This window comes from Rissa tridactyla, chromosome 8 (genome assembly GCF_028500815.1).
Source record: "Rissa tridactyla isolate bRisTri1 chromosome 8, bRisTri1.patW.cur.20221130, whole genome shotgun sequence".
Classification (NCBI taxonomy): Eukaryota; Metazoa; Chordata; class Aves; order Charadriiformes; family Laridae; genus Rissa; species Rissa tridactyla.
The window spans coordinates 30646144-30658652 of NC_071473.1; the positions used below are offsets into that span (position 1 = coordinate 30646144).

The window sequence follows — 12509 nt, forward strand, 5'->3', positions numbered from 1 at the left end:
TTGGTTTTTATAGGACAGTCAAAGTACAGGGATTGTCACTTCCAAGCAACTGATGCATATCTAAATTGCTCGTTGCAGTAGCTGGAGCTCTGTTTAGACTTGTTTGAAATATCATTGATTATCATTCTGATGTTTCACCAGTGGAGGATATTTTGGGCTTCACTGTGTGAAATTGCATCAGGCAATTTCTTCTCTCCACATGGTCCGGGATGCAGGCTCTCCCTCTTCTGCCCATTCCAAAATATATTAGCAAGGAGGTTTGTTTTTTTTTTTTTTTTGAACTTATTTGCAGTACTCCAGGGTTGACTGACTTGCCTGTGCTGCATTATAGGACAGCTGGCCTTCTTTAAGGGCTTGAAGAGTGGAAGCAATTTTAGCTTCAGTCATTGGCAGCTTTGGCAGCCCAGAGCGCTGCTCCTGCCTGCGTGAAGCAACCGTGACTCCATTGCAGAGTCCCTGTGACTGCAGCCTGAGTGTGTTACAGTGTGAGATGGCTACAGGGTGAGATGACAGCCTTCGGGGATTTATAGAGATGTTGTAATGGCAGCAGATTTGGAAGGAACATAGGGGTATGGGGTAGTTACTATGGTCTGCCTTAAGTGTTCAGTGGTGTCTGTGAGGCTGGGCAGCACTGAATGGAGAGTTATTCGTGTCATTCTGAACTTGGGTGGTGATCAGATGGAGGCCAGAAACTTCTGCATGCGTTGCTTTTGTGGACTTAACAGTGCATCTTGCCCCACCGATCTTGCTGTATGGCAGAGATTTGAGGGTGCACGTACTGCTGCAGAAGCTTTTTCTGTCTCTGCAAACTACCTGCCCTGGATTGCTGGGTGGCTAGTAGCCCATGATTAATCATTCTCGCTGCAGTGATCCCGGCTATGTTGCTGAGAATGGAAACTTGACGCTTGTTTCTTTTAAAACTGTTTTCTGGGGGATTGCTGTCCTGGGAATGTGCTAGAAATAGAGATCGTCTTTCAGACACAGTGGAGTTATCTGATGAATGGTGATACCATACATTAGCTATAGTTTGACTTTGTTTAATTGCAAGAGTGATAATTTTCTTTTGCTTTGATAATTTGAAGAGTTTTGGGAGTATGAAGTTAGGGAAGCACTTGTGTAAGGAAGAGTACAGTGTCAGAATTTAGCAGGTTGGGTGTTTACCCCTTCCCGGGGCATGACCCAGTGTTTCGGGAAACCCTCAGCTACTAACTGACTATGTTGTTTGCTATCTCTTTATCATACAAAACATTGATTTACAACTTTAGCAGTTGTAGGAGATACGTGGCATTCTTGTTTGGAAGGCTGGTGGGACAATGATGATGTCTCCAACGTAGTTTGAATGGCAGTGTTGCAGAAGCTGTATTCTGCTGTGCACACACGTGTGTAGCAGGACAGTAACTCTGTCTGAGTTGCCGAAGATTTAGCTGTATGAGAATGTGTTTTTAATCTGTCAAAATGCAGCAATTTCATAGAATCATAGAATTGTTTAGCTTGGAAAAGACCTTCAAGATCATCAAGTCCAACTGTTAACTAGCACTGCCAAATCCACCACTAAACCATGTCCCTAAGCACAACATATACAAGTTTTTTTAAATACCTCCAGGGATGGCGACTCCACCACTTCCCCGGGCAGCCTGTTCCAATGCTTGACAAACCTTTCGGTGAAGAAATTTTTCCTAATATCCAATCTAAACCTCCCTGGCACAACTTGAGGCTGTTTCCTCTGTCCTATCACTTTTTGTTTGGGAGAGGAGACCAATCCCCACCTGGCTGCACCCTCCTTTCAGCCAGTTGTAGGGAGCGATAAGGTCTCCCCTCAGCCTTCTTTCCTCCAGACTAAACAACCCCAGCTCCCTCAGCTGCTCCTCATAAGACTTGTTCTCCAGACCCCTCGCCAGCTTCATTGCTCCTCTCTGGACACTCTCCAGCACCTTAATGTCTTAGTTGTAGCAAGGGGCCCAAAACTGAACGCAATATTCGAGGTGCGGCCTCACCCGTGCTGAGTACAGGGGGACCATCACTTCCCTAGTCCTGCTGGCCACACTATTTCTGATACAGGCCAGGTTGCTTTCATACTAAAATGTTACATGCCAGCTGCCTGCTTGAGGATGTATGTTTCCGAAAATGTATGATTCGGTAGACAGCTAAGGAAAAATATATTATTCTGCTGAGCTGTATGTATGGGGGTTTTTTTGTTTGTTTTTTTAATCTATTTATTTGTTTTTAAATCTAGCAACCATTGTATCTAAAATATTGTAAGCCCCTTGTGCCTTGAGACAGAGACTTAAAATTTGGAAAGGGGATTTTTCTTACAACAGTGGCTGTGAAAACTCACCTAAACCTAAATTCTTGTAACACAGGAGTTCATATGTGATTAACAGCAATTGCTGGAGCACAGCAGCCAAAGTGGAGAATTTCTATACACACAGAGCTGCGTGAGCATCTTGCATCTCTTAGTGCTGCTGGCATTGTGTACTACCTGAGTGACTATGAATGCTTCAGCCTATAATATGGGTGACAGAAATGGCTTTACCAGAAATAGCTTTTTCCAGATATTTTGGATGGGCTGAAGCTTTCCTATCTTTCAAAAGGTATTTGTTCTTTCTAACAACACAGGGAAGGGATTAATCTGCGATGAATATGGAACAGACAAAAAACTAGGCAGACAGAAGAGTAGGCTGGGACGAGCAGCTAAGTGATCCTTAAGGTTGGAGAGAGAGGATCTGACTGGGAATAGGGAAGACAAGTGGACTGGGAGTAGCTGGTGAGCCGTTTTTGCGAGAAGGTAGACTGGAAGTTATGACACAAGGCAGTAGAGACTGAGGAGTATAAGAGAATGAGTAATGGATTGGGAAACTATGAAGTGGGAGTCCCAATACTGGATGTGAGCACGCTGAGATTAGGGAAGAGCTAGTGTGTTGCCAGAGAACAGGACAGACTGGGCAAGGATCCTAGAGACAGACAAACTGGCTGCCAGTAGGGAGAGAACCTGGATGGGGTAACTCAGGCTGGGAACAGGATGCGATTTGTGTAAATGGAGAAAATGCATGTGAAGTGACAGAAACAGGGAAGGGACAGGTCTGGGAAAGGGGCATAGAAGAGGCAGGTTGTATAGGAATTACAGATCAAATACAGGGGGACACAAAGAAGAACCTGTCCTGTGGTGTACTGCCACGTGGAGTGTGGGACGGGACTTGAGGTTCAGGAGTGTTGCTTTTCTGCTGCTGTTGGCAAATGTAAATGAAGTCCACTGGAAGTACCCATCTGTTACCTGCTGAAGGATGATGCTCCGTTGTGCAAGTTACTTGGCCACTTGCAATGCTAGCTCTGGCTGTAAAAGTGCCAACTCTACTAAGCTGTACATAGCAATATAACAGCCTGCATTTCTGTAGTTATTTTTATGCTTTATGACTCCAGGGAAATAGTTATAACCTAAGGAAGCAGCACTGAATCTGCAAAATCAAGCATTCAAAGGCTAGAAAATCCTACAACTGGATATCTTGCACTCCACCAGATTACAGGTTTATTTGTTCTTTGAAGAACCACCGCCCTATTCAGTGTTAAGGGTGCAGCTCCTCTGGGTAGGAATCACGGTGGTGTATGTACCCATGTACCGCCATTTGTTGCATCTGTGCTGCCTTCTTTGTTGCAGCGGTCGCTTTCACGGCAGGGAATTCAAGACAGACAAAGGCTTCATGGGTAATACAATTGGATGCTCTTCCAAAGACCATCCTTTCTTACAGTCTCTGGTACTGTTCCTAAAGGATACTGTCTAAACCACTTCAACCACTATTTTTTGGTGGGAACTGTAATTGCTTGTTCTGTATCTTTGTTAATCAAGGTAAAACCCCGGGGTTTGATTTGTAGAAGTACCGAGCATTCACAGCTTTATCTGTTCTGCGTGGAAACTGTGCTTTGAAGATGAACTGTTTCATAAAGCTAAGTACGTTGAAAAGGAGGTGCTTAAATTCGTGCCAGAATTAATTAACACTTTTGATCTTAATTCTTTGCCCCCATTCTAATCTGTAAAATGGGGATGTTACTACCTCATCGTTTCTAAGGCCATTTGTGGAGATAAACTTCACAAAGTTTGTTTTATTAGTTTGATATTCCAGTGATACATACCAGGAAGCTATACCCTGAAACTTATGTTTAATAATATGTTTCAAATAGTGCACAATAAGTAAAGCCTAGGGACATTTTCAAACTGCTCATTAGCTGAGTGTTGTGAATGAATGAGAACAGGGTCTTTTGACATAAAGAAAGAAAACAGAACTGAAAACTGCGTGCACACACTCTCAAGGGGGAGAAATTATGGTAGCTTCAATTCTGAGATTTTTCTTACACGTATATTTACGTCCAAATACTTGATATCATGCTTGTGGAAAAAGTATTTTTAAAGTAGTCTTTTGTGCATTTTATTTTAGCGATACTGATTTATCATGATTTATAAATGCAAATTTTAAAGCGTGTAATCTGGTTCTTCTGGTTTTCAACAGTATCTGTGTCTCTTGTACTTTTTTATTTTTTTTTCCCATGACTGCTAGATTTAATTTAAAGAACAAAAACCATACTACCCATGTCCCCATGTCATCCCCCCCCATGCCAAACCTCCTGACTCATAGTCTTTTGGTTTAGCATATGGTTATGTTTTATAGTATAGAACAGCTTGTCACCTTGCTGAAGCTACGTAATTGATAAATGTTAAAAGCTTCAAAATATCTTTTTCTCAATGTTTTTTCACATTCTGTGTCGCCTTTACTCTTAGCTTTTTTGTGTATTCATTTTTGAAAAGACTTTAAAAGTGTAGCTTGAAGAAACATGTAGTATGTTAGGATACTGTAACACAGTATGTGCTAATTACAGATCAAAGCTAAATTATTTTTATGCGCCTTTTCCTAAAGGAGAAACTTGGGGCTTTGAACCAGTCAGGTTAATTTTTGCCACTAACCTTTTTAAAAGCTACTAAAAATCTTTTTCTTAAACTGCCCCCCACCCTGGTAGTTAAAAAAACAAACCGTCCTTGTTCAACTTTGTATGCGTCTGCTAGCTATGTAGCAGGTAAAAAAGGAGAGCTGAGTGTTCTCGGGGGAAACAGCCGCTCTGCGGATGAAGCTGGGAAATACTAAAAGAAAAAGCAAAGGCGTAGAGCCCTGCCAAGGTAGGGGAGGTAGTGCTGGGAAGCTGTTGCTCCCCGTACGCCTGTGTTACTGGCGTGCCTGGCAGCTGCTCGACTGTCACCTTTGCTCTAACCGCAGGTAACCAGAACGCGAGCAGCGGCAGCAGTTCACTGTGGGCAAGTTACGTATAGGTGCTGCTGGCGGATGGAAAGCTGACTCGTCCTGCAGTTCATCACAGTGGGGTAATTGGGCTGGGTAATTGCCAGGCAGCCTTGTTAGTTTTTCAGTGAATCGGCCATTGTCTGTGTCTGCCGCTGGAACAAGAATAAGCCGGCAGATTTGCTGCTAAAATAATTAGACTATCAACACTGTTTTGTCTTGTGGACAGTCCCCTTCACAGCCATCAAACCTGAAGCTATTCTGTGAGCCGACTGGCTGTACTCACAGGGAGAGTAACGGCGTCAGTCAGCTATGAAAAGTTAACTTGATGGTAAACTTCATTCAACTATTACACGGACTGTTGAAATAGCTCTAAGTGAGGCAGAAATGCTTGGGGTATTTCATCTCCACCTTTGCCCACTGGTGCTAGAATTATCTGGTTCCATGAACCTTTAAAGAGCAGGGAAAATGGAACAATTTTATTAAATAATAGTTCTGGGTGCTTTTCTTATTTGAAATGCCCTGCAAACAATACTTGCAGATTATTTTTAGTTTTTCACACAGTCGTCTCTGAAAAATTTGCAGTGTCAGTGTTTGTGCTATATGAATAACTTGGTGAGAATGAAGAGAGATTATTTCAAATTTGTCTGCTTATTTGTAGTAAAAAGAAAAAAGAAGTTACGATGGTAGGCTTTGTATTTACTGTGTCACGCTATTGCTTTTTATTAGGAAGTAGAGTTAATGATTCAAGCACGAGTTTCACCTCTTCATGCTGTACCAGTTTTCCCAAGGGGATTTATTGGAGAGAGCTGCGTGTAAACAAATACTGTTGAATTTAAACATGTGGCTGTGTGTTTTAAGAAGCCCCGCTCAGCGGTAACAGCAGAGACAATGAAAATGATGCAGTATTGAAAATTTTATTTTAGTGGCTCTGCAAGTTGATCTGATTTCAGTAGATGGTCTTTATCTCTGAACACTGTATGTTCTTGCTTTTTTGCATGAGCAAAAACGTTAGGTGGAACAGAGTGACTGTAGGTGGACTACTGAATAAGGAAAAATGAAATGAATCCTTGCAAAGGCAGCTGGATAGATATATATACATATAAAAAAGTGACTTTATTCAGAGCTTTCTAAGGGGTCTGAGCTTAATCAGAAGTCTTATTAACAGTCTGATTCATAGATTATTAGCATGAAAGAATATATACTAAAAGTGGAAAATATGACAATTTGAGCAGTTCTCTTACAAGGCTTTCTATTTTTTTCTAAGTAGATGCCTTTATTTTGATTGTATGTGAAAGAAGATTGTGCTTGAGAAGATGTTTCTATCTCAGTTCTGCGGTGTGCGTGTGGTGGGTTCGTTCGTTCTTTATTTATTTATTAGGAAAGACCATAGTTTCATTCTACTAATTTGGCCTTCTGATGCTAGTAGATACTTCTATTAGTACAATTATTTTGTCTGTTTTGTACTGTGTCTTAGTCTTTTGTCTTTATTGATTAAATAAAGTTATTTGTTGTATACCAAGATTGCTAATAGAGGAAGATTGATCTTTTTAAAATGCGGGTTTTTTTGTGGATTCTGGAAGGGAAAAAATAAATGCATGGCATCTTCAGTAACTGGAGATGTAAGCAACTATAAAGAAAAGCTGGAAAAAGAACCAGGTAAATATTTTTTTATTTATTATTAGTCGCTTTATTGGCCAAGTACCTGTTAGGTTCTGTGTGTGCAGTTGGTAGATGCCAAATAGTTTGGGGTTTTTTTGTATTTGTTTGATTTTTGAAACTAAGAGACAGCTGCTGCTCTTGAGATGTAGGCAAATTTGATCACCTTGTGATCAAATTGGATGAATGAATCAAGATGTGGTGGAAAGTTCTATTTTTGTTCTGCATAAAAGCAAGGAAAAATGGCAGAAAACTTACCGTGATTTAAAGAGATGGGCAGCTGAATTCATGAATGAACAGAGCCAGAGAAAACTCCTGGGACACTGCTTTCCTACTGGAATTATATAGCCTTTTAAATAGAAAGTAAGACTTATGTAGAAACTTCATTTCTACATAGATGAGTCTCTAATCTTTACTCTGAAATGTAGAGGTGCTGAGGTCCGTCTTCACTGGTCTGTCTCTTTGACCCTGCATGCCTTTGCCAGTTCTGACTTGTTTGTGTTGCATGCACAGGGTAAGAACTCCTGCTCGTGCTTCCATAATTTCCTATTACAGCTGCCTGCCCTCCTCTTTCCTCTCTGTTCTTTATGTTACTCCGTATTAAAAAAGACTCCCAAAGAAACACAGGCAGAGAACTGTGTTCCTGTAGCCAAGAACTTCATTACATGCTAGTTGTAAGTTCCTTGTAATAATCCTTTCTGCATCTCTCTCCTCTTGATGAAGTTCAGATTTCTTCCCACAAGTATCCGGTTGTTGAATCACTGTGTTCTGATAAGTCTATGCAAGAAAACATTAAAAAAAAAAAATAAAAAATATCCCTTTGATATTTCTGTAAGCCAGGAGTGAAGTCATGAGAACAGACAGATGCGATCAAGATCCTCATCAAAATGTGAAAGAAAGGAAAAGAAATCTATTTGAAGCAAAGAAATTATCATTCTCACTTTACTTTTCCCCAAAATCCTGTCTTTCGGAAGGCAACTCTAGCCTAGAGCACGAACAGGGAAAAATCCTGGTGTATGTTCTTGTGGGCTTGTTTGACGGTTTCACAGACTTTTTTTTTTTTTTTAAATAATAACTGTGCAAAATTGTTTAGATGATTAGTTTATCATCTTTCTGCAAGAGATATTCATAAACTTCTTGCTTTCTGTCATCCAGTTTGCTGCTTAAACACTCATTGCTTTTTTTATCTTTTTTTATTTATTTCTATTTTTTTTTCCTGTGAGGTCTAAACCAGGCTATAAATCACACCTTAAATTCTGAGACAACTAACATCAGAACTGAATGCTAAATTTTTTCCAAGCGTGGTTACTGAGACATAGGCAGTCATTTCTGAAGTCTCCAATTGTATTGAAATCATCTCTGCTCACTGTTCTTTAGTCATCTGCAGGAAATCCGTAGTTTTCTTATAAAAGCCAAACATAGTCTTGCGTATTTCCTTTTAAGAGTATTCTCTGAACTGTGCTTGTTAAGCCTAGATAAGACCATTTGCTAATTGCTGTCACTTTTGCTTTTGGAATTTGACCTTTTAAAGCATCATCTTTAGAAACTCACTATAATGTAATTCCATGCTTTTATATTACTTTAAACTTTTTTCCCCATCTAGCTTCATTTTTTTTATGCCTCCAAGAAACTGAATGGCATATGCTGTATAGCTGCAGGGCAGCTATATTTAACTTTACTAGGATGGAAACGTTTGGAGAATACTTAATTTTTTGTTTAGTAATTCATTAGAGAAAACCAGGAGAGTTCTGTTTTCCCATAACAAAACTGCTCTGTCATTCTGTGAAAAGGGACGAGAAGACAAACTGGTGCTATAACCTGCCTACCTTAAAGCTCTTTAAGACATTAGAATAGCAAATTTATGACCACGCAAATTTCCAGTTGCATTAAATGACCAAATTGCAGTTTTATCTGTACGGACATTGTGAAAACTCTTCAAAGTAGGTTTTTTTTGTGATTCCATTCTCAAAGGCAGAGATGGAAATTTAATGGGTTGTGGCTTTTGAAACAAATAATTCTTACTGGGAGATAGTCTGCTGCCTGGTATTCTCTGTTTACCTGATAAAACACTAGCTTGCAACACTACCCAGATTTTTAACTCACGTGTACAAGGAGTGCCCTTTTTGCCCAGTTTCCACTATGTTGAGATTCATCTTTCACCTCAAACAGGATTATATGGGGGTTTTTTGTGGTGGTTTTTTTTTGTTTTTTTTTTTTTTAATGTCACACTGTAGAAGATCAGTGGTCTGAGGGACATCAGGACTGTCCTTGGAGCCTCAGACAGTTGGAAGAAGCAGAATAGTAAAAGGTTGAAGATGAGAGCACTTTAGAAAGCTGGATGTCAGGCTCTGTTCCTTTGAGGTCAAATTTGGGCTAGTAATAGCCACTTGTATACAATGGGAGATAACTGTATTAAGTTGATTATGTGGGCTTTAGGATGCTTGAGACGTTACAGCACTAGGCAGTGAATTAGTTTCAGTATTAACTGTTTATGGTGCTAATACACTCTGCTCCAATAGAGGCTAAAAATTATTGGTTTGGCATCATGTCTTCTGCATTTTGGCTTCCCTAGAGGAAGGGGGCAAACCCCGCAACTGTTAGAACTGCATTTTGCATTGAGGACTATTTTAAAATGGAGAAGAGAGAAAAGGAATACACTGAATACAGTTAATATGTGCTATATGAATTTAATTATACTGTTCAGCATAAAATAGGTTTGACCGTGTTTTCCATCAACTTATATTTCTTGTTAGAAGGTAAAGTTCTAGACAAGAATGGGATTCCTTTTCCTTCTTGACTTTACTCAGAGTTTATGCTGCCTGCTGGACTGTTTCCTAAAAACATACCTGTTTCAATAACTAGTTTTGCAAAATCAATCTATTTTGGTAGTGGAGGCTTTTCATCATTATTTTGGTTATTGGTGGACAACAGCCCAAGAAAACATTGAGAATATGTATCTTGATGGAAGAAGATAGTGTAATTAATTAGTACAGAAAACAATGTTCATTGAGTTTATTTTAAAGACGCTGGATTAAACCTATACAAGTGAAAATTGTGCCTATTTCTTTTTTTAGTTTTAACATTGTTAGCAAATGTAGCAGCTCTCTTGCCTCCTTTTTGATGGACAAATTCTACAGGGTTAATATTATTGATGCTTTCAGGAAGAGAAGTTATTGTTATCATGCAAAATTATTAGTGCCTTCAGTAGAATGAGACTACGTCCTAAAACCTGTTGTTACGTTGCGTGCTTGCACTGTGAGAACTGAAGCTGATTTTGTCGCATACAATCAGCTACAGTGTTTTAGATCGCAAATGAATAAAATGTTAAAAGAATACTTGTACACAAACACTTGAAAGTACACTGATGTACTTCAAGTACATTAAATGGAAATCTGTAATGGAAAATCTTCCCATTTCAGACATTTTGTGAGTGGTGTTTCATCACTGCTTGTGCTTAGATTTGAGTTAAAAAATAATAATTCAGAATGTTTAAATAAAGTACCTAGTTATAATTATGATAATTTCAGAATGCATTTTAAATCAAGGAACTCTGCTTTCATGTGCACATACTTACATGTATTGTGTATTTGTTTTTAAATGAAAAGAAACCTGGTCTCCATCTTCCTGTTGACATCAAACAATCCTCTGATATGCAAATCCAGCTATGGGGAGAACAGATACACAGGGTTTGTTTGGATTCAGTCCAAGGCTGAGAGAAAATTATATTTAAAGAAGTAATTTATATGCTTTGCCTCATTTAAATGAAAATGCATTTTGAAATAATCCCCATAACTAAAAACATTTTGGTGAAATGTTATGATCCTTTGTACGACTGATGCATTTTGCTATAGCTAGTTTAAAAACATCTTTCTCACGCTCCTGCAGGTCTCTGTAATGTGTAGATGCAGCTGTCAACTTCAGTGTCACGTAACATAGTATATGAAAATATTTTTATTTTTCCAGAATAATAAATGTTTGTTATAGAACTTTCGTAGGGTGTGCGTGAGTGTGAAGTGTCTGTGTATGCCTGCTATTAAAATACATCTAAGTACTTTGCTTTCCATCTAAAATTTTGCTAGTATTAATGTTGTTCATGGATTTTCTTTGTATGTTTAACTTTAAAATCTGTCAAAATACAAAATCTTTAAAAAGAGAGACTAAATGAGCAACAATTTTTCAGTCGTCTTACCTTTAGCTGCAAAATTTATAATGATCAAACTTGCACGTCTTAGCATTGGCTGAATTCCAGGTTTTCAGTATGTATTTTTGGAGGACTCTGTTATTCTGGTCCCTGAATATAATATTTGAAGGAGATGTGTGTAGCAGAGCATAATTATGTTTCACGTAAGCTTTAACAGGCTGTTGAACTGTTACCAGTGATTGGTAATGGTTGTTTATACAGGATGGAAAATATTTGAACAGGAGTTAGATCACTATGAAATTTTCAGAAATCACCGTTCCTTTAGTCCCCTTTTATGCATTGCAGAAGTTTCTACATCTAATCCAATCAACTCTTCTTACGTGGTCTTTGTTTGTGATTGATTGTCATTATGATTTTTTTTCTTCTATTTAGAAAATGAGGATAGGGAAATTAATGTTCGTATAAGGAAGTATTTCCATTGCGAAGATATACCTTTATATCTGACCTTTATTTGTTCTGTGGCCACTTGCTTTATGCTCTAGACTGTTCCTACCACGTTAATCCTGCACCAAGGATTGCTAAATTCCATCTAAATCCTTTTTCAGGATAGCAGTTTTATTGAAATAATGTCATTTGTGGGTCTGTGTACTGACTGACTTAAATGCATACATTGATGATACGTGTATTAATATTTAAGGAAAAAGCTTTCTGTGTCAAGAAGTGTTGCTACACCTTTCTCATTAGGTTGTGAGCCTCTTGTATTTGGTTTTTAAAGTTTTAAATTTTAATATTCAGTGTCTATCCTTTTTTCCTTAAGCATTTCAAGAAACAGAAGAGGTTGATTCCTGAAAGAACAGTTTGGAAGTACTTCGTTCAGCTTTGCAGTGCCTTGGAACATATGCATTCTCGTCGTGTTATGCATAGAGGTAATATAGGATCAAAGATGATTTGTCTTTACTGAACCTTTTACTATGTGAGAATTAAGCTGGTTCCATGCAGATGACACCAAATAACGTCATAATGGAATCGATTTTGACAGCTGACACAATGTATGTTTCGGTAATGTTTTAGAAGTAACGGAGAAGTGTGACAGAAGCGTGTGGTTGTACATTTGTTGTGGTAGGCATCTGTTTGCAGCAATAGCTTGTGATACCACGTTTTCAAAATAAGGGAGAGTTCTGTAAGTGATGAGACCATGCTACTGCTACCTCTTTTCTTGCTCAGTTCATTTTGCTGGCTCTTACTTTCTGTCCTGTTCTTATTCTACGTTTGCCCATTGTCTCTCCAAGGTGTTGTTACCTGCATTCTTGCACAGCTATCCATCCATTCTTCTCTCCGAGGTGTTGTTACGTGCATTCTTGCACAGCTATCCATCCATTCTTTTCACCTTTTGCACCTTATTTTCTTACAAAAGTATTTGCCTCCTTCCA

The 12509-nt window shown here is 38.8% G+C and overlaps 1 protein-coding gene across 5 annotated transcripts in view; it reads left to right on the plus strand.

Moving 5' to 3' along the window:
* NEK7 (NIMA related kinase 7) overlaps positions 1-12509 on the plus strand; it is a 74887-nt gene that overhangs the window by 37602 nt on the left and 24776 nt on the right. For all 5 annotated transcript variants that reach the window (XM_054212008.1, XM_054212004.1, XM_054212007.1 and 2 more), the window contains one exon: positions 11897-12005. In XM_054212008.1, coding sequence (XP_054067983.1) covers positions 11897-12005 — 109 coding nt within the window. The remainder of the gene's footprint in view (positions 1-11896; positions 12006-12509) is intronic.